Consider the following 26368-nt stretch of genomic DNA (forward strand, 5'->3'; position numbering starts at 1 on the left):
GTGCGGCCTCGTATTGAAGTGGCGTGTGTGGAAGGAATCTCAAGTCTATTGGCTTGGGAGGTTTTCACCTTCCAATAATAATAGACCTGTAGAATTCCACAAAGCAATGCATTTATGAGTCAACTAATGACTAGAATACTAAAGTTGATTAATTCCGTATTTTGCGGCCAATCCTTATAAATGAAGAATAAGTTACCCGTTTGTGGCCTACTAATTAATGGTAACAAGGAAAAGAAAGATTATATGAATATATGGCCTTTCACAATCCATATTAAGTCGTACTTTCGTCTAGTAGTAGTTTTGGGGTCCAGGATTGAAGAGGTCCGAAGAATTATGAGTCAATTGACTTGGTAGGTTTCGTTTAATAAACCAGTAGAATTCCACGAACGATACTTTAAAAGCTTATAAATTCACCTAGCAACGAAATCAAATACATACCACCAACCTGTGAATCAATTTTGCATTGGAAGTTTGAGAAGTGAGAAGAAAATGAAGCTATTTTATTTCTTCATTTTATTATCCTGGATGAATTTATGTGATGCCTCAAGCAAGAAGATTCAGGTCAGGAAAACGTTGAGCAGTTCAAAGAAGATCCCTGTCAAGTCCATCAAGGTTATTCCTTCTTCGCTCACTTTAATATTCATGGTGCCTGTGTTCATGTTCTTGTGTACATCTACGTACTTGTGCTTGTCTAAATTCTTTTTTTTTTTTTTTCCAATTTGTTGTTCTTGTACACGTTTTTCTATGTCTTATTCTACTTTCTTACATAACAAATTGAAAAAGTTGAGTACTTGAATAACTAATGCATGATTGTTTTAAATGGCAGAGCCCTGATGGTGATATTATTGATTGTATCAACATTTATCATCAACCAGCATTTGATCATCCTTTGCTCAAAAATCATACCATTCTGGTGAGCCTTTCTATCCCACCCAAAAGCAAGACAAGGGAAAAATCTCTACAAGGGCATGTGTATATTCAAATTTGTACACATAATTGTGTAAGTAATTAAAAGTAAAAAAATTTATTCATTTGCACGTTGCAGATGAGGCCCAGTTTGCAGCCTCGGAAAGGACCAATTGGTGGGGGTGAACTATTCCAATCCAATGCTCATGGCCAAGAGGATAAAAAACCAATTGCTCAGTTATGGCAGTTGGGTGGGAGATGCCCTGAAGGAACTATTCCTGTTAGAAGAAACCAGAAAGCAAGATATGCAAAGAAGAAGCACGGAAACTTTCCCCAGCTCGCTGACTTTTCCAATCACGAGGTACCATAAACAATTGGAAATTTGTTGTGTACCATAAACAATACGACTCTTGTAGAATTTTTTTTTAATGTGTTGATATGCACCGTTGTCGGAAGGATGACCTATTCCGTGTCACGTAGTCGTACACCATGCCATCAAAGGGTAGAACCACCGTCGTGCGTTTCACGACTCACTAGTTAGCCATGAGAACGATCATCGTACATTTCTTAACGTTGTCAGCGGAGTATCATGCACTGGCGGTTAGAACCAACGGAGAATCGTTGGTAGGCCGTTTTTTAGCGAAGGCAAGAGAGCTACTACGTGCGACGGCTGTGACAGAGTCACTCGAAACATCTACTCATACTATATTTTTGCCCTGCATGTTTACATAGGTTTAATACTTGGTGTCTGCTAATTTTCCTTTGGAGTATTATATATCAAAATTCCTTTAACAGGAAGGAAATTTTTGAGTTTGTTTAAATCTCTCTCATTTTTAGCTTATTAATTTTATCGATTTCTCATTTCCTTTTTTCTTCAATTCTTTAGCATGCATATGCATATGTCCAAAGTAACAAGTATTTGGGAGCAAAGGCAACAATAAACCTTTGGCAACCCCAAGTTCAGGGCAGTGGTGAATTTAGCTTGGCTCAAATATGGGTTCTTGCAGGTGCTAATTCAGATCTGAACACCATTGAAGCTGGTTGGATGGTACTTCTTCCCTATAATAAATAGTCAATAAGCAATTCAATTTGTTCATCAACAATAAATAGTCTTGAACTTTATTGTCTACTTATTTCGTTTGTTAATATATACAATAGGTATTTCCAAGTCACTTTGGAGATAGCAACACAAGACTTTTCACTTACTGGACTGTAAGTCACAAAATATTATCAATCCTAATGCAAATATAATATGTTTGCCTGAGTCTAAATTTTTATCATATGTATGTATCAAAATTTGGTAATGCTAACAGCGTGATCGCTATCAATCCACTGGGTGCTACAACTTGGACTGCCCTGGCTTTGTTCATACCAGTAATTCAATTGCATTAGATGTTGCCCTTTCACCAGTTTCTACCTATCATGGTGCTCAACATGAAATCATCCTACAAATCTTTAAGGTAATGACAGCCAAAATTGATTAAGATCCCAGCATATTATGTACAACATAACCCTAATTTTTTTCTGGGATTTGAAAAACTCATAATATAGTGGTATAATTTTGTTTAGGACCCAAAGCAAAATGTGTGGTGGCTACAACACGGGAATGACGATGTAATTGGTTATTGGCCTGCTTCCTTATTTACAGACCTAGCAGACAGTGCTTCACTAATTGAATGGGGTGGAGAGATAATAAATAATGCTCAAGATGGGCAACACACCACAACTCAAATGGGCAGTGGCCATTTTGCTGAAGAACAAGCTGGAGGGGCAAGTTACTTCAAGAATCTTCAAGTAGTTGATCAATCCAACACCTTAGTCCCTCCTGGTGATATCACTACCGTAGCTGAGAAGCCGAATTGCTACAACATAGTATCTGGAAAGAGTGATGATGCCGGAGATTACTTTTACTTTGGTGGACCAGGAAGAAATCCTAATTGTCCATGACCAAAAGATGCAGAAATCTTGATATGCGAGAGGCAGAATCTTGATATGCATTTGATCATCTGAATACAGAAATTGATTACATTTCTTTAGTCATTAAATCAAATTGTAGAAGGCAAACAATGCCAAAGCAATACACATATTCAGAAGCAAGAAAAATCAAACTGTACTACTCTATTATCATCATAATATTTACCTGTATGCCTGAATAAATAACCTTCTTATTCTCAAGCTCCTCCTTCCCTTTCCATGTCATATACGCCTAAGACGTAAAATGAAACCAAATAACGTCCATGATAAAATGATAGAGACTGGGGAAATGAGAGTTACCAATGGAGAACTAGATTGTTTCCTTTATTAATTTTTGGTACTCAATTGCTCGGTATCCCTGATTATCCAATATGGTTCAAGGAATTTTATTCAAACTGAACCATCACATCCTGTCATCAAGTCTTAGTGAGGAGGTATTGTCCTTCAAAAATTAATAACCCCATGCAGATGTTCTTTCTTCTGGACTCAAAAATCGAATGTGATAAAATAAATTTCTAAGTTGTTCAGTTTTTGTTGGATTAACCAGTTTTTTTTTTCTCCACTTCCCGTCATATGATAATTCGACTTTTCTACTTGCAAATAAACTTTTTATATTTATCGAGAGATTGTTGGAGCAAATACGGCCAGTAACATGTACATGAAGGATCCATTGCTATCCAATTGAAAATTTCTTCCTTAAAGAGAAAAATGATTCGTTATAACCAAAATCTTTTTTTTTCCACATCTTTACAGGGGAATGAATAAACGAATTGTTTAAGTTCCATGTATAGTAACTCAAATTGGTTAAGTAACTTTAAGCTGCGCAGATGAAGATGAATAAACGAATGAACAAGGATGATATCTGGCAAAAAGTTCCATTGAAGTATTATTCATTGTCTCTAAAGGTGCAAAGAACATAGTTCAATGGCAACACGGTATACCTATGCAATTGAAATGCATACCTAATTAGAGATTAAAAATCTTCTTTTACATTACATCAAGTCAAAGATACGTAATTGAAATAGGAGGCAAAACTCGAGACATGAAAGTAGAATATAAAATGTCTCCCCCTAGTGAGGAAAATAATAAATACCAAATTATACATTCTTTGATGAAATTACTACAAATGAACAGCAGTCCAACGGATTAAGTTATCAATTCAAAATATATCCCATTGTCGTTTGCAGAAATTGGAAAAAACATTTGACAATAAATTTTTTTCATTGTTCACTTTTGTAATAGTAAATTTACATCCCTTATAAAATTAGGTCGATAAAAGTTAGTTCCAACATAGATTTTTGACCATTTTTTTTATTTTAAATGCATGATAGGGTATTATTTGTTAGCAATTTTATTACTAATTTTTCCTTTTATTCCTACCAAATATTGTTTTAATTGTTAATATTTACTTATATTTGGTATTTGAATTTAATTTCAGAAAATGGAGCAGAAAACTAAAAAAAAAAAGGGACTTATTCCATAAGTTGGAGACTTCAAAAAAATCTCCATCGACCTGACCCACAAGGAGAGAACAAAACTAATTTCCTACCTTTGTGCTGATAAGGAGAACTCATACGAGAAGTCCTACTATCAATAGAACACAATAAGCAATTCGGCAGGCCCCACCTCTTTGTATCTTTTTTCTCTTAGTCGGCTGGCTTTTCTTCTAGAGTTGGACTCTCAATTTCTGCGGGGACCACGGGACTAGATAGCATTAGTCATCTTTGGCTTTAAAAAAGAAACGGACGTCCAAAGAACTCTTATCAAGAGTTTTTAGCTTAGCTTTTAGCAGAGTTTTAGTTTGATTCTTTCTTGGTTCCTTTGATGGCCTGGACCTCAATTAAATTACGTGGAGATTTTCTCATGAGGCGTGGCTAAGTTCATCTAGTCGAAGGTCAATTTGAAAACTCGGTTCCGAACATCCGTGAGATCTAATTATTTTACTTATTTCTTTTATTTATTGGTATTTGTGCGTTTCCTGATTTAATTGCTTATGCTTGTTATGTTATTTGAATGTCAAGGGCCCGATATTCGAATTAACTTAATGATCTAATGCCAAATTAATTGATTGAATCCGTAATTGTTCAATTGATTAATACCAGTGGCGACTAGCGTGATTGGTTTCATGTTAGGGAAACGTATGATCTAACTTAAACAAACCCTCGTAGCGTGTTTGTTGGTTAGGGTTGGGCTTTTCTAATTATTAATACAATCGAGTAATTAAATCCTATGGTCGTACCTAGAGTTATTACTTGGTTAGGGAAATAGTTAACGGTCGTACCTTAACTATCGAGAAATTAAGGAAAGGCTGGTTGTTCATCGCGTGTATGACAATTATAACCAATCTATTAATGAATAATTGAATTACCTTTGTATCGATGATCAGTTGCATGGACCGTGTCTGAAAAGTTGTACCTTTGGCTAGAGTCATATTGGTTATTGATTAATTTCTATTTATTTCTATTAGTTGTTTTATTAGTTAGTTAATTAGTTATTTTATATTCTCCAAAAATCCTCGATACTTCGGACTTTAAAAGAAATAAGTTATCCCCAATCCCTGTGGATTCGACCCTACTCACCGCTATATACAGAATCTGTATTTTTTTCTCGAGTAGGTAATTATTATTGCACAGGCTCGACACCCTGTCAATTTTTCACATGACCTATGATCATTTTTTAGGAGCAAAAAAATTAGATTTCATTTGTAATTAAACAAATGACGATCCATTTTTACTTTTACCTCTAAAAAAATAGAATCTAACCTAAACCATATCTATTTTTATCCAAAAAAGATGGGATCCAATCTAATTGATAGGGATAACTTGTAGTGCATTTATAGGTTTAAATTTCTTGTTAACCATGTTATTTGAGCTTTATCTTAAACAGAAACTACTTAATTTTGCTCTTATATTATTCTAATAGGTGAAAAACTCAATTAGAGAGAAAATGGACTGAAAACGTGGCGTGAAGAAGCAATGGAAGAGGAAAAAGTCAAGAGGAATGGGTTTGGCAAAATTGACATGTTTCAATATTTTGGCAGTAACTTGAGTTACACAAATTGGATTGAGATTATTCTTGATTCAATTCGAATCTAAGAGAATACTCTACAACTTTTGTGAAAACATCAAAGTCCAGTTCTTAAGTTTTCATAGTCAAAAGTGCAAATTACTGAAATATAGTTGTGCTGCGATGCTCTTAGGATCAGGTCTCAGTATTTTAGGCATATCTCAATGTCCAGACTTCCAAATTACTTGATTCTTACGGTATTCAAAGGGCTACAACTTTTGTGTTTTGAGCAAGAATTGATTCAGCCTATTTGATGGAGTTTTAGGGCTTCAAAAAGGATCCACGCGCGGAGCCGTAATGATCCGCGGACGGATCCATGTTCCGCGCCGAACATCTCCAGATTCTTTGGCTTAGCCCAATGACCGGCACTGGACATTAAGCCGGTCTTCATCGGAAAAATGGGTGGAAACGCGATTTTTAAACTCCAATAAAGCCTATTCCTACCCTGTTTAGGATATATTTTCAAGAAACTATAAATAGGGGTTCTTTAGGTCATTTTAAGGTGGAAAATATTAGTCTAGCCTAGTTTTAACATCTTTTCATAGTTTACTCTTGATAGATCAAGATCAAATGAAGGCGATTCAAGAAGCATGCAAGGAGAAGATCGGAGCAAGCAACTAAAAAGTTTTCTTACTCCTTTTTTTTTTTTATCTTTGTAGCAACTCTTTGAATTCATGGTTTTTATTTCTAAATCATGTTGAACTAAATTATTTCTAGAGTTAAGATTTTTATGAAGGAATTAGATCAATTCTTCTAGTTTAATTTCTTGCATTTTGCTGTGATTTATCTATCTTGATTTAATTATATGTTTGTTATTGGCTACCATAGACATGCTCTTATGGTCTGTATTGAATTGAGAAAGGAAATACAACCGCGCACTAGGTAGATAAACATAGTTAACCTATTCACGAGAATATATTAGAATTTGTATGACACACTTATATCACCGAAGTTCTTAAAGGGTTTAATTTTTTTTTTCTTAAAGGGTTCTTAAAGGGTTTAATTGAATACTTGCGATCTCGAGAGAGACATAAGATTTAATTAGACACACTTTAAATGTATCGAAAGATAATCTAAAATATAATTGTGTGATGCATTCATGGTTTATTGAGAAATTAACTAGATAATTGATTCAAATTCTGAATTAAAACCTAAAACACTAGACTCGCGTCTATTGTTTTCTCACCACTATTCTATTTGAATTGATTATTCCTTTATTGTTCAGTTAGAAAAAAATCACACTTTGAATTTACATTTTGTTATTTTGGAATAATTAAAGTAGAAAATTAACTCGTTTCTATGGGTTTAACCTTAGAATACTCCAAGCAAATTATTACTACGATCAATCCTGTGCGCTTGCAGGAAATCGTCAATCACTAATCTATATTCATTTTTGGTCACTACAAAAGTGGAATTTGATCTTTTCATATATAAAAAAATAACTGCATGTGTATCACGTGGTGATTTTAAACTAAAAAGTGATCGTAAAATTAGGTAGGAACCAAATTTTATTAATTTGAATTTGTAAGAAGTGTAAAGTTAACATTTTAAAAGTGAGAAATGACAAAATTAATTTGATGAGAAGTGAGGGATGAAAATATTTATTTGATGAAAAGTAAGGGACGTTTTAAATGATTTTTCCTTGATTATGATTATTGAATAGCTATCCACCAATGACTATTAAAAAAATCCAAGCTCACTATTTTCTTTCGTTCCTTGGAAATTTTGATCATATGTTCTACTACATCAGTTAATTAATTCTGTATTGGTTTATTCTTAGTCGGTCAAAGCATTTTTTCTGAATTTTTTTTTTATTTTTATGCAGATAACAGTACTTTTTTTTTTCATTGTTTAAGCTCCTTTTCAACTAGCTCAAGTTGATTCCTTGAACTTCCAAAGGACCCGATGAAAATGAACAGAACATTGAACAGGGGTGATATATGGTAAAATGATTCATTCATATCGTTCATTGTGCAAGTTCTGAAGTTGCAGCCATGTAGATAACGGATTGGGGAAGATGACAAGCCTTGTGATTTGCACTTTGACTGATTAGATTTTTGGTCATTATTATTTTGCTCCTTGTGTTTTGGCTCACTTTTAAACTTTAGCTCACATGTTATCTAAATTGTGATTATCCTGAAAAAAAACATTTTTTATTTTTTATTTTACCATCTTTATATAGCACTACTACGTGCAGTAATATTTAAATATGGACTTTAATATTTTAAATGTCATAGTCCTTTATCATGAACTTTTACCATGTTTTTCATAACTATTATTACCACTATATAGTTTATCTACGATTTTATTATATTTATTTGTATTTTAATAATATTTTTTTTGTAATTTTTATATTTTTTATACATTAAAAATTTAAATTTTGTGAGGCTTGTGCCCCACATCTTGAGGCTTTCACCCCATTTGTGTGAAAACAAAGTGTTTTACTTAACACCTTTACTTTTTAAAACACTGCTGCTGACCGAATGCGTTAGAAGCTAAATACTAAACTACTCTCACAGTACAAGTCCAATTTGAACCATACCTTTTTTTTTTTTTTTTTTGGTTCTTGAGGGATTTGAATCTTGACTTGGTTCTGAGTCTTTGTATTTTTTTCCATTTTCCCGCCTACTCTTCTCTTGCTATTTGTTTTGTAAGAAAAAAAGATATTTTTCTTGTTAGCCTACATTGGTTTGATGGTAACATGAAAATGAAGGGAGAATACATTTTCTTTCATTATTTGTGCATGAAAATACAAGAAAATATGTAACAAATTAAATTCAAGAAAACACATGTCCGTCGTATAGGATTTGCCTAGTGCGTCTTACCCCTTCGTGTGGTTGGCGGTCTATTGAATAGGATGGACTTTATCTAGTGAGCACTCTTGAATAGCAGTTACAAGTTCCCTTGTCAAAAAAAAAAAAAAAAAAATGTTCTGCCGACCTGAATGTGGCCTTTCATGATCCATATCAAAGTTCCAAAAGTAGATTTCTTTTTTTTTTTTTGCTTTTTTCTTCCTTAAGGGAGTCCAATCTAGACTTTTGATGTTCTTTTTTAAGCAGTCCAACATAGATTTATGAATCGAGATTTTAACCCCAAAAAGAGAAAATTTAAAAAAAAAGGAAAATATTCAAGTGTAGTCAGTTACTGGGTCTACTGATACGCATGTTATATTGTAAATTCAGAGTCACATCATTATTGTGATGCATGATGAAGTAAAAGTAGTTATAACAAATTATCTTTTTTTTTAAAAAAACCTTTTCTGAGGATAATTGGGCTCCTTTCACAGTACAAATCTAATTTGAACTTCTTTTGTTTTTCTTTTTTTTTTCTTTTAAGGCAGTCCAGCAAAGACTTATGAATGGGCATTTTAGCCCCAAAATGGGAAAAAAGGGAAAAAGATTGACATGAATTAAATTAATATATGTATGTTTTGAGAGCCATAACATTGGTTGTGATCTGCTTCTTAATTGGTTCGTGGGGGCTTATAAAAAATCCGAGTCCAGATATAGAATTTCAAAAAATTTCTACTAATTTATCAATATGCCCCTATTGATTGAGACAATTGTAGATTCCAGGGGTTGGTTGTACAAAATTTTTTACTTTACTTTGATTATTGGTGGAAATTAATTTAATATAATATGTGATATGAGTAACTTGATAATAATTTTTAATAAAAATAATAATAAACATAATTCATTAATACCTTGCCTCTCAAGGTACATAATTAATTATCGTTATGCTGGCTCGAATGCTTCCTAGTTACAATGTCATATGAAAATCAGAGATTGGAAAACCCAAATACGTACACAGTGGTACACATCAAATGCAGAAAGTGTGGCCTGCTCAAAAGTTCCAATTCGTTATTACAACTTTAATTGAGATTGATCAACCAACCTGCTCCATTTCTAGATCAGCTATAGATTCACAGAAGGGATAATTTCAGAAACCTCCCTGGAGGTTTACAACAATTTCATTCAGCTCCCTCAAAGTTTTAAAATTACACATACCTCCCTTATCATATGAATTGACAATATTGCCCTTAAATATTTTAATGAAATTCCCTTGTTTTGTCTGTTTATACTTAAAATGATTTTTAAAATTATTTCTTTCATTCTTTTTCCTTCTTATTCCTTTTTTTTTTATTTTTTGCCAATAAAACTATAGAACTACCACTATTAGTTCTAGTTTCTATTGTAATTAAATGTCGAACTATTGATTTTTTTTTTTATAAGTTAACTTTATATGCAATCCAATGTTTTTGTTGATCACTGTTTTCTATTTTTTGGTATTAAAATTAACATTAAATAAAAAGAAATGGCCCAAAATCACTACTAAATTATGATAATTCTACTACTCAAAAAATTCATAAACTCTAAATGAATTATTTCCACATTTTCTTTTATATCTTATATATCTATCAAAAGTATACTATCATAATGATAAAATTATTATTATAACTGTTTATCAAATAGTAGGTATGGACATAAAAATTTTGGCACATTTTCCTTATAATTATACTAGATAATCTTATAATTGTATAAGGAAGTAAATTAAAACTCATTATACAAGGGCATTTTTGGGTATTCATTTAAAATTTTGAACAAGTCAATACTATTTTAAGATTTTGTTACTAAAACTATCAAATCAAAGGAGGTAGGTGTAATTTTTCAAATCTCAGAAGAGGTCAATGAAATTTTCAAAAATCTCAGGGGATGTTTTTGAAATTATCCCTTCACGGAAAGGTTCAATTGAATCATCAGAAGAACAACAACTGCTTCTTTGCACCTATACAGTTGAATCTTGAGGATAAAATACTGGTTTGGGAGGCAATTAAAAACCCACGTCAAGATCACCTTCTGGCATTGCTAAGACTTCTCTCCTTGATGGACGATCAGTTGGTGTCATCTGTATTGCTCCACTATTGTGGCATTTGATTGTAATCATGTACAGATGTACTCTTATGGGGAAAAAAGAGGTAAATGATTCTTTGTAACCAAAGACAAAAGATGGAAAATTTCGAATCAATTGTCTTACAGATGTTTGATAGAAGTGTGGTTATTAAACAATCTTTCATTATCATCTACAGATATCACATATGAATATGTTAACTTAGCATTTTGATACATCAAGATCAGTTCTTAATTAGTCAAGTCGTCACTCGTGTTGAAGTGGTCTGTGTGGCCTTGTATTGAAGTGGCGTGTGTGGAAGGAATCTCAAGTCTATTGGCTTGGGAGGTTTTCACTTTCCAATAATAATAGACTTGTAGAATTCCACAAAGCAATGCATTTATGAGTCAACCAATGACTAGAATACTAAAGTTGATTAATTCCATATTTTGCGGCCAATCTTTATAAATGAAGAATAAGTTACCCGTTGCCAAGGTCAGAGTTCAAATTTCAATTCTAACAAATAAGTGAATATTTTCCTCACTACATATAGGTTGTTATTCCCATCCTTTTGTGAGTTTTTGTTGAATTATTTGTGATGATGTTCAAGTGTAGATCGTTTCTATTAGGGTTAATCACATTTAATCCCCTTAAGGTATACCCCATTTTTCAGTTTACCCCCTAACCTTTAATTTTACTCACTTAACCCCCTATAGGACAAAATTGCCCTTGCATTATTTTGACTTTTTATTTACCTTGTTTTTCTTTCTTTTTCTCTTTCTTCTTTATTTAATTCTTCCTCTTTCCCACAAAAATCTTCACCGTAATGATTGAAATTAAAAAAGAGCAATTGCAGAGATCTATCTTCTCCTTAAATGATTAAAAAAACATTCAAATCACTTTCCTAAAATACAATTTTTTAGCCTTTCAATTCTTTTAATTTTGGATTTTCCTCTTTCCTTTCTAGTTTCTCATTTTATTCCCAAGAAAATATCTTAAGATGAAATTGTGACCTGATTAATAATCATCAATTGAAATTTGGACACATGGCATCATACAAAAAATCAAAATTAGTTTTTGATGCCTTTTAAACCTTCACCCAGAAATATGCAATTACAAACTCAAAACAAAAATTTTCGTTGAAATGGAATTTTGACAGGTGTCGAGCCTGTACAATAATAAATACCTACTCAAGAAAAATACAGATTTTGTATATAGAGGTGAGTAAGGTCGAATTCACAGGGACTGGGGATAACTTATTTCTTTTAGAGTCCAGAGATGGGGGATTTTTGAAAAAATATAAAATAACTAATTAACCAACTAATAAAACAACTAATAGAAATAAATAAGAATTAATCAATAACCAATACGACTCTAGCCAAAGGTGCAACTTTTCAGACATGGTCCATTCAACTGATCATCGATGCAAAGATAATTCAATTACTCATTACTAGATTGGTTATAGTTGTCATACAAGTGATAAACAACCAACCTTTCCTTATTTTTTCGATAGTCAAAGTACGACCATTAACTATTTCCCTAACCAAGAAATAACCCTAAGTACGACCATAGGATTTAATTTCTCGATTGCAATAAGAATTATAAAAGCCCAACCCTAATTAACAAACACGCTACGAGGGTTTGTTTAAATTAGATCATACGTTTCCCTAACATGAAACCAATCACGCTAGTCGTCACTAGTATTAATCAATAGAACAATTACGGATTCTATCAATTAATATGATAATAGATTATTAGATTAATTCGAATATCGGGCCTTGACATTCAGATAACAAAACAATCATAAGCAATTAAACCAGAAAACGTACGAATACCAATGAATAAAAGAAATAAGTAAAATAATTCGATCTTACAGATGTTTGGAATTGGGTGCTCAAATTGACCTTCGACTAGAAAATAAGAATTTAGTTCTTCATTGTTGAGGAAATTCCCAACGTGATACTATCAAAGCCGGCCAAGACATGCGGCTCATCAGCCTCCAAAAATATAAAAAACCTACGTGACTAGTCTCCTAACCGAATAAGAAGAGAAAAGAATAAGGCAACCACCCATTGTTCCTTGTTTTCCGTTTGCTCATTCTAGTAGAACTCCTAGTACAAGTCAACTACTAATCAGCAAAAGGAAAGGAAATCCGTTTGTAGCCCACTGTGGAGCCCGGCTTGCAGATTTTTTAGAAACTTCCCAGGTGTGGAGTATTTTTCTCAAGAAGATCCTTTTTTTTAGCACTTTTCTGCTCCACTTCCTGAAATTAGGTCCAAATACCAAATATAAGTATATATTAACAATTAAAATAATATTTGGCAAGGATAAAGAGGAAAATTAATAATAAAATTACTAACAATTAATACCCTATCAAATTTTATATTGGGAAGGATGAAAGAGAGAAGAAAAAGAAAAAGAAATAAAAGAATCATCAATTGAAATTTGTGACACGTGGCATCATACAAAAAATCAAAATTAGTTTTTAATGCCTTTTAAACCTTCATCCAGAAATATGTAATTACAAACTCAAAACAAAAATTTTCGTTGAAATGGAATTTTCTATTGGGAATCATGAAAGAAAGAATAAAAAGAAAAAGAAATAAAAGAAAGGAAAACAATTTCATCTTAAGATATTTTCTTGGAAATAAAATGAGAAACCAGAAAGGAAAGAGGAAAACCCAAAATTAAAAGAATTGAAAGGCTCAAAAAATTGTATTTTAGGAAAATGATTTGAATATTTTTTTAATCATTTAAGGAGAAGATAGATCTCTGCAATTCCTCTTTTTTAATTTCAATCATTAAGGTGAAGATTTTTGTGGGAAAGAGGAAGAATTAAATAAAGAAGAAAGAGAAAAAGAATTAAATGAAAGGAAAACAAGGTAAATGAAAAGTCAAAATTATGCAAGGGTAATTTTATCCTATAAGGGGTTAAGTAAACAAAATTAAAGGTTAGGGAGTAAACTGAAAACTGGGGTATACCTTAAGGGAATTAAATGTGATTAACCCTTTCTATTATCCCAGTGGATTTCGAATGTAATCATGTGTACTCTTATTGAAAGAAAAATAATAATAATAATAATGTACAAGATAACGAAAGGCAAAGGAGGGAAAAATTGGAAGTAATTGTCATATACATTTTTTTATCAAAGTGTGTATGTTGAACAAAATTTTAATATCTTCTACAGATATCACAAAATAAATGTTGAATTAGCTGGTTTTGATATGTCAAGATCAACACTTAATTAGTCAAGCCGTTCTTTTTTTAACTATCAATTTTGGAGTCCACGAATTTAAGTCGTTTGTGGAATTTTTCTACTAATAAATCTGTAGAATTCCACAAATCATATTTTTTTTTTAGATGTGGGATCCAATGATAGAAACTGATTTACAAATGCATTAAAAACTAGATGCTGGACTCTACACGTCTAATTTCGACTCCTTTTTTTCCCTGTCCTCTAGAAGTTCCATCTTGACTTGAGTTTTGAGTGCTTGTTCTTGATTAATTTTTGGTTACTTTTTCCGTAGTTATTGTTCTTGAATATATTCTTCTTGTTAGCCGCAATTGGTGGTAATATGAAAACCAAGTGATAGTGCATTCTCTTTCGATATTTGTTCATGAAAAAACAAGAAAATTTGTCGCCTAATAATGGTAACAAGGAAAAGAAAGATTATATGAATGTATGGCCTTTCACAATCCATATTAAAGTCGTACCTTCATCTAGTAGTTTTGGGGTCCAGGATTGAAGAGGTCCGAAGAAATATGAGTCAATTGACTTGGGAGGTTTCGTTTAATAAGCCAGTAGAATTCCACGAACGATACTTTAAAAGCTTATAAATTCACCTAGTAATGAAATCAAATGCATACCACCAACCTGTGAATCAATTTTGCATTGGAAGTTTTAGAAGTGAGAAGAAAATGAAGCTATTTTATTTCTTCATTTTATTATCCTTGATGAATTTATGTGATGCCTCAAGCAAGAAGATTCAGGTCAGGAAAACGTTGAGCAGTTCAAAGAAGATCCCTGTCAAGTCCATCAAGGTTATTCCTTCTTCGCTAGTATAGTTCAGACATGAACCCTTCTTCGCTCACTTTAATATTCATGGTGCTTGTGTTCATGTTCTTGCGTACATCTACGTACTTGTGCTTGTCTAAATTTCTTTTTTTTTTCCAATTTGTTGTTCTTGTACACGTTTTTCTATGTCTTGTTCTGCTTTCTTGCATAACAAATTGAAAAAGTTGAGTACGCTGTCCACATTTTTAGGACTCACGGACATGAATAACTGATGCCTGATTGTTTTAAATGGCAGAGCCCTGATGGTGATATTATTGATTGTATCAACATTTATCATCAACCAGCATTTAATCATCCTTTGCTCAAAAATCATACCATTTTGGTGAGCCTTTCTATCCTACCCAAAAGCAAGACAAGGGAAAAATCTCTACAAGGGCATGTGTATATTCAAATTTGTACACATAATTGTGCAAGTAATTAAAAGTAAAAATTTTACGTATTTTTGCACGTTGCAGATGAGGCCTAGTTTCCAGCCTCGGAAAGGACCAATTGGTGGGGGTGAACTATTCCAATCCAATGCTCATGGCCAAGAGGATAAAAAACCAATTGCTCAGTTATGGCAGTTGGGTGGGAGATGCCCTGAAGGAACTATTCCTATTAGAAGAAACCAGAAAGCAAGATACGCAAAGAAGAAGCACAGAAACTTTCCCCAGCTCGCTGGCTTTTCCAATCACGAGGTACCATAAACAATTGGAAATTGGTTGTGTACCTTAACGGAAGGATGACCTATTCTGTGTCACGTAGTCCCACACCATGCCATCAAAAGTAGAACGACCGTCGTGCGTTTCACGGCTCACCGGTTAGCCATGAGAACGATCGTCATGCATTTCTTAACGTTGTCAACGAAGTATCGAGCACTGGCGGTTAGAACCAACGGAGAATCGTTGGTAGGCCATTTTTTAGCGAAGGCAAAAGAGCAACTACGTGCGACGGCTGTGACAGTCACTCGAAACATCTACTCATACTATATTTTTGCTGGAATTTTGTAGCAACACACGCCTGCATGTTTACATAGGTTTAATACTTGGTGTCTGCTAATTTTCCTTTGGAGTATTATATATCAAAATTCCTTTAACAGGAAGGAAATTTTTTAGTTTGTTTAAATCTCTCTCATTTTTAGCTTATTTTATCGATTTCTCATTTTCTTTTTTCTTCAATTCTTTAGTATGCATATGCATCTGTCCAGAGTAACAAGTATTTGGGAGCAAAGGCAACAATAAACCTTTGGCAACCCCAGGTTCAGGGCAGTGGTGAATTTAGCTTGGCTCAAATATGGGTTGTTGCAGGTGATAATTCAGGTCTAAACACCGTTGAAGCTGGTTGGATGGTACTTCTTCCCTATAATAAATACATCTGGCCATGCATGTGTCTTGAACTTTATTGTCTACTTATTTCGTTTGTATATATATATATAATAGGTATATCCAAGTCACTTTGGAGATAGCAACACAAGACTTTTCACTTACTGGACCGTAAGTCACAAAATATTATCAACCCTAATGCTAATATAATATGTTTGCCTGAGTCTAAATTTTTATCATATGTATGTATCAAAATTTGGTAATGCTAACAGCGTGATCGCTATCAATCCACTGGGTGCTACAACTTGGACTGCCCTGGCTTTGTTCATACCAGTAATTCAATTGCATTAGATGTTGCCCTTTCACCAGTTTCTACCTATCATGGTGCTCAACATGAAATCATCCTACAAATCTTTAAGGTAATGACAGCCAAAATTGATTAAGATCCCAGCATATTATGTACAACATAACCCTAATTTTTTTCTGGGATTTGAAAAACTCATAATATAGTGGTATAATTTTGTTTAGGACCCAAAGCAAAATGTGTGGTGGCTACAACACGGGAATGACGATGTAATTGGTTATTGGCCTGCTTCCTTATTTACAGACCTAGCAGACAGTGCTTCACTAATTGAATGGGGTGGAGAGATAATAAATGATGCTCAAGATGGGCAACACACCACAACTCAAATGGGCAGTGGCCATTTTGCTGAAGAAGGGTATAAAGGGGCAAGTTACTTCAAGAATCTTCAAGTAGTTGATCAATCCAACACCTTAGTCCCTCCTGGTGATATCAAACCTGTAGCTAGAAAGCCGGATTGCTACAACATAGTACCTGGAAAGAGTGATGATGCGGGAGATTACTTTTACTTTGGTGGACCAGGAAGAAATCCTAAGTGTCCATGAACAAAAGATGCAGAAATCTTGATATGCGAGAGGCAGAATCTTGATATGCATTTGATCATCTGAATACAGAAATTGATTACATTTCTTTAGGCATTAAATCAAATTGTAGAAGGCAAACAATGCCAAAGCAATACACATATTCAGAAGCAAGAAAAATCAAACTGTACTACTCTACTATCATCATAATATTTACCTGTATGCCTGAATAAATAACCTTCTTATTCTCAAGCTCCTCCTTCTCTTTCCATGTCATATACGCCTGAGACGTAAAATGAAACCAAATAACGTCCATGATAAAATGATAGAGACTGGGGAAATGAGAGTTACCAATGGAGAACTGGTAATCACTTTGCAACCTAACATGCTGCATTCATGTATGAGATTCAAATGTTATCTATTGCCAAATTAAATGCCAATATCCTGCTTTAAACTCTATTTCCATTTTTGCTGGATATGATGTTTTCAGCTGTCTGAATTTTCTTGAGGAACGAATCCATTATCTGGAGATGTGTTTGTGGCTATGTAGCATACTGGATCTCGTATGTCTTACTAAAAGGTTAAAAAAGCAAAATAGTTTTGTATTAACAATTGTAAAATCCATTCGTCTTACCCCATTATTTTCTTTGTTTATTTGGAAAAATTTTACGATACATTTTAGTATTTCGGTTATTAGCACTATATTTATTTCTTCTTTGGCTGTCCAAATATGTTTCGAATTCTTGCTTTGATGCATAAATTAAAAGAGTTGCATCTTTTGATTTTTTTTTAATCAAATTAAAATTTTATTGCTGCAACCAACAAAAATACCCAGATCGGGTCCACCCATTTCCAGGAGTACAAATTCAAACCCTGACCAAACCCCCCACCCCCTACCGCCGGCACCTACGAAAGCTTGGGAACCCGTACACATCCAAGGTAATGTCCCCCCTCACCAACCTAGGTAAAGCACTATAACCCTCATAAATGCTAGTATGCCCATCCTCCACTCCCGCGTTAGACAACCTGTCCGCCGGCTTGTTTGCCTCCCGATAGCAATGAGACACGGCATCAAAATACCGTCCATATTGCTGCAGCTCTCGTAGCTCATTCTGCAAGCATCTTTTGATTAATTGTTTAAGTTCCATGCATTGTAACTCAAATTGGTTAAGTAACTTTCAGCTGCACAGATGAAAATGAATAAACAAATGAACAAGGATGATATCTGGCAAAAGTTCCATTGAAGTATTATTCATTGTCTCTGAAGGTGCAAAGAGCATAGTTCAAAGACAACATGGTACATCTATGCAATTGAAATGTATACCTAACTAGAAACTAAATATCTTCTTTTACATTATATCAAGTCAAAGATACGTAATTAAAAAGGAAGTAAAACTCGAGATATGAAAGTAGAATAAAAAAATGTCTCACCATAGTGCGGAAAATAATAATTAGCAAATTATACATACTTTAATGAAATTACTACAATTGAGCAAGAGTCCAACAGATTAAGTTATCAATTTAAAATATATTTCATGTTATATGTAGAAATTAATCTTTCAAAGAATCGTTCAAATGTCTCTCACATTTAATCAAATGAATATTATCATCCTTTACTGTTAAAATAGTAAATTTACATTTCTTACAAAATCAAGTCGATAAATTTTGGTTTCAACTTAGATTTTCGATCATTTTTTACCTTGTAAAATGGTTGCATAACTTAATTACACTGAACCAACATTTTTAACTGTGATTTGAGATAGTTATACAGTGGATGGATTTTTGTTAGGACCAAAACAGGGCGTGTGGTGATTACAATATGGAATGACAGTCACAAAGTGAGATTAATAATGTTCATTGGGCTACAAACTTCAGACTAGGAGACTTAACTTTAGGATTTTCTTTTTCTATGGTTTCGGCCTTAGTTATTTTCAGCACCAGATATGCCCCTCATTGATAAATTAAGTAGATTTCCTTTTTATATTAAAAAAAAAAGGTAAAATGGCAGATTGATTATCTCATGTCTTTTGACAGAGAAAATTGTGCTTACACGACCATTTGCATTTGCTAGAATTCCTATTGCACCTGTACTGATGTTTAAGAGTGGAGTTTATTTATTATTGTTTTTATAATTGTTATCATATATGTGTCTGTCTGTATCTGATTATATATGCCTAGAACTATATCCATCAACCTGTACTAATGTTGAACTAGTAATGAGAATCTAGGGATTTATTCACGTTCATTGGATATATTTATCACTTAACTTACTTTAATTAGAATTGACAATCGTTCCAAAAAGAGTAACGATTTCAACTTTTTCTTTTTTTTTTCCGATAGAAACCATCATTTTATTCATATGATCCGCACTAATGGTGGAAAGAGTAATGGTTTCAACTTTTTAAATATTCGTTTTGTTCACAGTTTAATGTTCTTGCAACAGGTTGTCATCCGATTGTGGACTTTTTTCTTTTTCTTGATTCTATTTCTGTTTTTTGTATGCGTTCCTCGTACTTTGTTCTTCTATTTTCATGTTTAATACATTGAACAAGACAACAATGGTTTCCGTATTTGGGGTGGATAGTTACATATTTAACCAACCAATTGAATCAACTATGCACAGGCAGCTCCAAAAAAAAAAAAAAAAAAAAAAATCGTGGATAGGCTGTTTAGTAGTGAGAAGAAAATGAAGGAATTCTATTGCTTCATTTTGTTATTCGTGATGAGTTTATGTGATGCTTCAAACAAGACCCCCATCAAGTCCATCAAGGTAGTCCCTCCTTGTATGGATCCATGTGCTTTTTTTTTTTTTTAGTGCATCTTCAAATCTTGTTTTTTTTTTCCTGGCACGATAAATTTAAAAGTTACGATTTTCATATTTGGGGGTTCACATAAATCTAGTTCCTTGAAATGGCAGAGCCCAGATGGTGATATCATTGACTGTATTCATATTTATGATCAACCAGCATTTGACCATCCTTTGCTGAAAAATCATACCATTCTGGTGAGTCTTTTTATCCCCCTGTCACATAGAAAATCAAATATGTACACATGATTTTGTTATTGGATGAATATAAAACTGTATATTTACATACATGTATATATGTTTGGATGTTGCAGATGAGGCCTAGTTTTCATCCAAGCTCAGAGCTACTCAATGCTCATGGCCAAGAGAATACAAATTCAATTACTCAGTCATGGCAGTTGAGTGGGAAATGCCCGGATAATACTATTCCTATTTTGAGAAACCAAAATGCAAGAAAAACCAAGAAATATGTGATGAAGCAGAACGAAACTGTTTCCCAGTCTTCTTCAGATGATGATATGAAGTCTCTTGACCCGTACACTCATGAGGTACCACAAACAATAGGAATATTCTTCTGTAGATAATGTCATGAATTTTTTTTGCTTTTATAAAATTGTGAAGTTTCGATACATATGGTGCAGTCACTTGAAACAATGACAAAAGTATATTATGTTTATGTTACTATTTTCTTGTTGCACATACGTAGATATCTATCTACATATATTTAGTACTCTTACTTTTTGAGTGTATTAAAATTTGAAAAAGTTTTGGCAACTTTGGAGTGAATTCTCATTAGATGATGGTAATTGAAGCATTTTGAAGAATTAATCACAAAACGCTCCCCTCTTAAATTTTGCGAATATAATTATTGATTGAATTTAAATGAGACAAACTTAAAAGTTTAAGATGCAATGTGTTTAAAATTAAGAATTTATGGTACAAAATATCTAAAATTAAAGTTTAAAATATAAAGTAAAAAAGTGATATAAGTTTGAAAATGCAAAGTGGAATCAGTCAGCCCTTATATTTTCTTTCTCACTTTGCTTCCTTTGTTAATAAACTCATCAATATGACCAAAATGCCCTTGTCACATCAACCGCTAAATTTGACAAAAGTACCTATAGGCACAGTATATTAAAAAACGAACTTATTTCTCCCTTTTTTTTTCTAAGTATACAAAAACCATATATACACACACACATACACATACGTACGTACATACAAACATATATATAAAGTGGGTGCTCTAACTACTAAAAGAAATACAAGCACCCATATGAACATTTTTTAGTTCCAAATTCCTGGAAAGTGAGGCTGACCGTTTCTAGGCTTTTATAAATTTTTTTATAATATTTTCACATTTTAATTTTTTAGATTATGGTTTTCTAGATTTTTTTCCCATTTTCACATGAAATAAGCAACACGTTGCCTTCATCTCGGAAAAGTGTAATCTTGGGACAAAATTTAACTAAATCCAAATCCATCAGTATATTATTCTATTCATAGTATAATGTAATAGAAAATTCTTCGGACATTATTTGTCATGAACGTTATAAAATATTAGAGTTCAATAACATTCTTGGAGTTAAAAATAGAAAAAAAAAGATGACTTTAAGGGGTAAATACAAAACACACCACACCTTAAGTGGATCAACTAAATTATCCTAAGTAAAAATATTATTCAAAGGTTGCCATTATGTAAAGTTAGAATTGACTAATGGTCTTGGGTCTCACAAAGTGAGAAACAAACAATTATGTTAGAGAATAAAGTGAGAATCATATCTTGGGGGGATTTCTTTTCCTTTTTTTTATTGTAATTTGCCCCTCTTTGAATTGATTTATTTCTTCTTTTAATCTGAATTTCTCATTTTTTTTTTCCTTTTTTTACTTGTAGTCTCATCTTGTTGTATATTTGTTTTCTTTTGCAATTGTGTAGCATGCAATTGCATATGTTCAAGGTGACAAGTATCGTGGAGCAAAGGCAACAATAAACGTTTGGCAACCCTACGTTCAGAACAGAATTGAATTTAGCTTATCTCAGATTTGGGTTGTTGGAGGTCATGATTCGACTATCAACACCATTGAAGCTGGTTGGACGGTATTGCTTCTCCATAATATCACTAACCTAGTATTCATCTTGTTTGTGAGTTGTAAATATGTAGGTATTTATCTCATACTATATGGTTTGCTTATTTCAATTGTTAAAATAACAGGTAGACCCTAGTGTATTTGGAGATAACAAACCAAGACTTTTCACTTATTGGACTGTAAGTAAAACAACTTCTGCTTAGTATTGGACTGTATTTTTCACTTAGTATGTTTCGGCAATCAATTTTTTTCAATGCACAGAACTTCTGCTTACATAAGTTTGAATCTATAAAAAGGAGGGATGGGTCGGGTGGTTCAGGAGAAGGGAGTATAAGTAAGAAATCTCGAATTCGAACCCTTTCACTTATACTAAAAAAAAAAGTTTGATTCTATATTGGTATCATAGATATGTACTAAAATCTGGTTGCTGTAACAGAGAGATCATTATGGATCCACTGGATGCTACAACATGTTTTGCCCTGGCTTTGTTCAAACCAGCACAAAAATTGCCTTAGCACTACAACAAAAATGGCCTTTCCTCACATTCCTATAAGGACACTTGCTGGTTTGTGTCATTACAGCACTCCTATCATGATACTTATTACCAACTCAATAATATATACTCTAATTTTTTTTATTTTATCAGATATAAAAATAATAATGTTCCTTTAGACTACCTAACATGACACTTGAGAAAATGTGAGATGAACAAAAAAAAAGAAAGACACAAAACGACATCGTATGATTTTGGCGGAAGATTCATTTGCTTAAAATACTCAAAATTTTCATTCTGCCGGCCAAAACACTTAGTCAAAACACTTGCTCAAAATTTTCATTTTCCGGCTCCACCATTTCCAGCCCCCCTCCCCCTCTCTCTGTCTCTGTTGTCAGATTCCGACATAGTTGGTGGGAAAAATGGGTAGCAGCCAGGCAGCAGTTTCGTTCCGAGGTAGTTGGTTTGGGTATCGGCGCCACCGTCCTCAACTCCTCCCTCTACATTGTCGACAGAGGGCAGCGGGCTGTCCTCTTCGACCGGTTTCACGGTGTCATCGATGACACCATTGGAGAGGGTACTCACTTCCTCATCCCCTAGCTCCAGAAGCCCTTCATCTTTGACATCCGTACCCGTCCCCACACGATTCTGATTACGATTAGCCCCACCTTCATCTTCATCATTAGGATCTTCCAAGCATCAGAGCCTGTGATTGGAGCTCCGATTTCCATAGAGCTTCAACCGTGGCTCCCTCAGGCAGCCAATAGCAGCATCAGCAACAAAATCTCTCTCGAAGGAAACCCACTTTCGGGTCATCATCTTCTTCTTCTTCGAATTCGGCTCAACAAATTTCTTCCCTGACTCGAATAGTTTATCGAGAATCGTCTTCCAAGTCCGATCTCAGTTTGCTCTTTTGGCAAACCACCTGGTTCATTGGCTTACTTTTACTAATGGCAATCTCATTTTTCGGTCTCGCCATTTTCCTTTTTCTTACCCTTGACTCCGATTCACCTCTTCCCCCGTCTCTATCGCTTCCGAAGGCGTCCAGGTAAACCGAAAGCCCACTTACTACTTCAAATTCGTGGTTTTTGCGTTCCTGTAGTTGCACAAATATGCGGTGCATCTTTGTGTGTGTGCTTTTCCCCCTATTTGTTGAAACTGTATGCGGAAAGTTGTTTTATAGTTATTTTTTGTTCAAAATTTTGACCAAGTTTGTGCTATTATAGGCATGTGATGGTTATAAATTCTAGCGTTTCAAAGGTTTCTAAGCTAAAAGAGGACAGGGAAAGAGGAAATGGAGTTGTTTGTGTAGAATTAGTAATAGCCTTCGACATGTTTGATGAAATGCCTCGATAATCTTTGTTAAAAATCTAGCTGGGTGTCAGTTAAAAATTGTAATTTGGATTTTTTAAAGAGCTGATTTATGAATTAAATTTGATTTTTTTCCTGTTTTATAGTTTGAGGTTTCTGTTGTGTGGCGAAAATAAAAAATGGGTGTATGATGCTTTGAGTTCTAATAGTTGTATAATGGGGCTTTGTGCTAAGTCATTCTTATTTTGTTCGGCATATGTGATTTTGGTAGATTACTTATGGGTCAGTGATCAAGAGAACAAAGTTTAGGCTGCATTCGCATGATGTACCATATGGCTCTGGTAGTGGGCAGCAGTCCGTCACTGGTTTTCCCAATGTTGATGACTCAAACAGCTATTGGGTATGTTTCTTTTTCTAGTATATATTTTTTTCTAGATCATCATAATTTTCTAAGGTTAGGTATGATTAAATTTGGCTTGCAGATTGTTAGACCTATATCAGATACCAATGCCCAACAAAGGGATACAATCAAAGATGGTACCATCATCAGGCTGCAACACATGAGGACTAGAAAATGGTTACATAGCCACTTGCTAAATATAAGTCTTACTATGATGCCTATTGCTGTTATGCCTTATGCAATTAATCTTCTTATCAGTAAATAGCATGTAATGGGTAAAAACCACTATGCCTTATGAACTTATGTTGATAGTTACTAGGCCGCTCACAGTCTGTCTATCAACTTCTAAAACCGTGATACTTCTCTTTCTTGTGACAGATTCATAACTGATTCTACAATAATGTACTTCCTTGGTTCCGGATAAGCATTCTGGTTTGTGTTTTCTTGCTAGTGCTCAACATTTGTGTAGATGACAGTAGATTGTTAGAAGAAAAATTTCTTTCCTGATAGGGTCCTTGAGACTCATTTGCATTAAAAACCATGAAAACATTATTGATTGTTCCATATATACTCCTTTATCTTTCCATTTCCTTGGTCCTGCAGTCTTGTGTTGTCAAAATCATGCTTATATCTTGTTCTTCCTCTGTTTTGCAGTAGCATTTGATAGAAGAACTTTCAGCCTACAAGATACAAGTGCGCTGTTGGGAGTCGATTGACTTTCTTGATGTGTAATTCATGTCGTGTAAATGAACGCTAGTTACGCTTTTAGCTCCTTCTCATTAGCTTACCATTTATCAGGCATGTCTGGACATCTGTACGGACTCCTTGTGGCCATTAACCTTACTAGTCATGTGCTCATCTATTATATATGAATCGTTCCTGTGAATCTTTTGATGTATGAAACATGATGACAAATCTCCTCTTGCTTATGGGAGTTGGCATTTTCAGTTCTCATAATCATGGTGCTGCTCAAGTTTGATGTTTCTAGATTTTTGCATCATAGCATATTTTCTTATATGCATTCTGTTCTTTGGGATAATTTTACAAATCCTTTGGGTTTCTGATTGACGGAATGTATAGCAGGGAGCACTACCTGCACGTTGCTTCTATGTCAAAAAAAAAAAAAAAACTCCTGGCAATTAAAAGTGTCAGCATAGAATTTGATATCCTAATGTTGTACTATAGCTATCCTGACACTTTCAATTATCAAGAAAATGGATTTTTGTTGGCAGAAGAGATGTTATAACATCATAGTTTTCCTGACACGTTTGAATATATGAGCCCATCCCCACATTGGAAGGGACAACACTCGTCTGAGGTGTGAGGAAAGGTAAAGTGTCAAGTTAGATTATCTATACTGACACCTTTAAATGCCATTAAAGGTCATTTTTGTTGTAGTGTAGGGGCGAACATTTCCCCTGTTTCAACCTACCATGGTCCTCAATTCGACATCAGCCTATATATAGTGAAGGTAACAAATGAAAACCAGATTCCGACTTGGGCTTTTGGTTGAAAGTATTCATCATCTCACAATGAGACTTTCTGCTCTTGTCATCTCCATTCTCCCCTTTTTTCTCTTGCATTTTCTTCGCCAGTTACTTGCTAAAACATATCATTCAAAAAATTTGTAGGACAATTGTAGTTTCTTGTATGGAGATGCAGCTGAGGCGCAGTAGGTCTGGACTTTAGTGTAGTTAATAAATTCTTATTATACTATTTGATATTACTTTGCTATGTAAAATTGTAAGTATGCTAATTGTTGTCTTCGTTTGCACAATTAAAATGGGATGAGATCGCCTTCATTATTTTTCTCTCCATTTATCTATACAACTAAATTATTTTTTTAAAAAAATCTATTTGTGTCAATAATTTTATTTCCACAAGTAGATCAACATACTCAAAAATCAATCTCATCTATGAATGTTAATCAACTTGCTATTCAAGCATGTATCATCTTAGGATGAGACTTTCTCTTCTTTTGATCTTCCATTCTCCTTTTTCTTGCTTTTTCCTTACCCCTTACTCTCTAAAACATATTTGTATAACCTATTATTAGCTACAAATTAAACCTAATTAGACTAAACCCACATTTTGTTAGGACGAACAATTTGCTGTGTGGTGGTTGCAACTAGGGAATGACGTAGTTGGTTACTGGCCTACCTCCTTGTTTACAAACTT

General features: G+C 33.7%; 4 protein-coding genes across 4 annotated transcripts; all 4 read left to right on the forward strand.

Annotated features, from left to right (window-relative positions):
- Positions 1-408: 408 nt before the first annotated feature.
- Positions 409-3081, forward strand: LOC113724923 (protein neprosin-like). The gene is made up of 7 exons (XM_027247824.2): positions 409-612; positions 827-913; positions 1046-1267; positions 1793-1954; positions 2065-2118; positions 2220-2366; positions 2476-3081. The coding sequence occupies exons 1-7, from the start codon at positions 490-492 to the stop codon at positions 2851-2853; spliced, it is 1173 nt and encodes a 390-aa protein (XP_027103625.1). The 5' UTR covers positions 409-489; the 3' UTR covers positions 2854-3081.
- Positions 3082-14688: 11607 nt separating this feature from the next.
- On the forward strand, positions 14689-17344 carry LOC113724946 (protein neprosin-like). Its single transcript, XM_072055954.1, has 7 exons — positions 14689-14875; positions 15145-15231; positions 15365-15586; positions 16075-16236; positions 16328-16381; positions 16483-16629; positions 16739-17344. Exons 1-7 carry the CDS (start codon positions 14753-14755, stop codon positions 17114-17116), a joined length of 1173 nt encoding a protein of 390 aa, XP_071912055.1. The 5' UTR covers positions 14689-14752; the 3' UTR covers positions 17117-17344.
- A 2470-nt stretch (positions 17345-19814) lies between these two features.
- LOC140004458 (protein neprosin-like) lies at positions 19815-23079 on the forward strand. Its single transcript, XM_072071417.1, has 7 exons — positions 19815-19862; positions 20010-20096; positions 20213-20446; positions 21835-21996; positions 22112-22165; positions 22248-22320; positions 22910-23079. Exons 1-7 carry the CDS (start codon positions 19815-19817, stop codon positions 23077-23079), a joined length of 828 nt encoding a protein of 275 aa, XP_071927518.1.
- Positions 23080-23140: 61 nt separating this feature from the next.
- Positions 23141-24455, forward strand: LOC140017056 (stromal cell-derived factor 2-like protein). The gene is made up of 4 exons (XM_072071419.1): positions 23141-23527; positions 23706-23715; positions 24062-24190; positions 24273-24455. Exons 1-4 carry the CDS (start codon positions 23430-23432, stop codon positions 24453-24455), a joined length of 420 nt encoding a protein of 139 aa, XP_071927520.1. The 5' UTR covers positions 23141-23429.
- The last annotated feature ends 1913 nt before the right edge of the window (positions 24456-26368 follow it).

This window comes from Coffea arabica, chromosome 1e (genome assembly GCF_036785885.1).
Source record: "Coffea arabica cultivar ET-39 chromosome 1e, Coffea Arabica ET-39 HiFi, whole genome shotgun sequence".
NCBI classification, from domain to species: domain Eukaryota; kingdom Viridiplantae; phylum Streptophyta; class Magnoliopsida; order Gentianales; family Rubiaceae; genus Coffea; species Coffea arabica.

Bases quoted from the DNA above. Each gene is read 5' to 3' on its own strand.
- LOC140017056 (XM_072071419.1), top strand. From the start codon at position 23,430: ATGGCAATCTCATTTTTCGGTCTCGCCATTTTCCTTTTTCTTACCCTT. The intron at 24,191-24,272 runs GTATGTTTCTTT...TTTGGCTTGCAG, and splicing joins ATGACTCAAACAGCTATTGG to ATTGTTAGACCTATATCAGA.
- LOC113724923 (XM_027247824.2), top strand. From the start codon at position 490: ATGAAGCTATTTTATTTCTTCATTTTATTATCCTGGATGAATTTATGT. The intron at 1,955-2,064 runs GTACTTCTTCCC...TATATACAATAG, and splicing joins CCATTGAAGCTGGTTGGATG to GTATTTCCAAGTCACTTTGG. The intron at 2,367-2,475 runs GTAATGACAGCC...AATTTTGTTTAG, and splicing joins TCATCCTACAAATCTTTAAG to GACCCAAAGCAAAATGTGTG.
- LOC113724946 (XM_072055954.1), top strand. From the start codon at position 14,753: ATGAAGCTATTTTATTTCTTCATTTTATTATCCTTGATGAATTTATGT. The intron at 14,876-15,144 runs GTTATTCCTTCT...TTTAAATGGCAG, and splicing joins TCCCTGTCAAGTCCATCAAG to AGCCCTGATGGTGATATTAT. The intron at 15,232-15,364 runs GTGAGCCTTTCT...TGCACGTTGCAG, and splicing joins TCAAAAATCATACCATTTTG to ATGAGGCCTAGTTTCCAGCC.
- LOC140004458 (XM_072071417.1), top strand. From the start codon at position 19,815: ATGAGTTTATGTGATGCTTCAAACAAGACCCCCATCAAGTCCATCAAG. The intron at 22,166-22,247 runs GTAAGTAAAACA...TTCAATGCACAG, and splicing joins GACTTTTCACTTATTGGACT to AACTTCTGCTTACATAAGTT. The intron at 22,321-22,909 runs GTAAGAAATCTC...AAAAATGGGTAG, and splicing joins TTCAGGAGAAGGGAGTATAA to CAGCCAGGCAGCAGTTTCGT.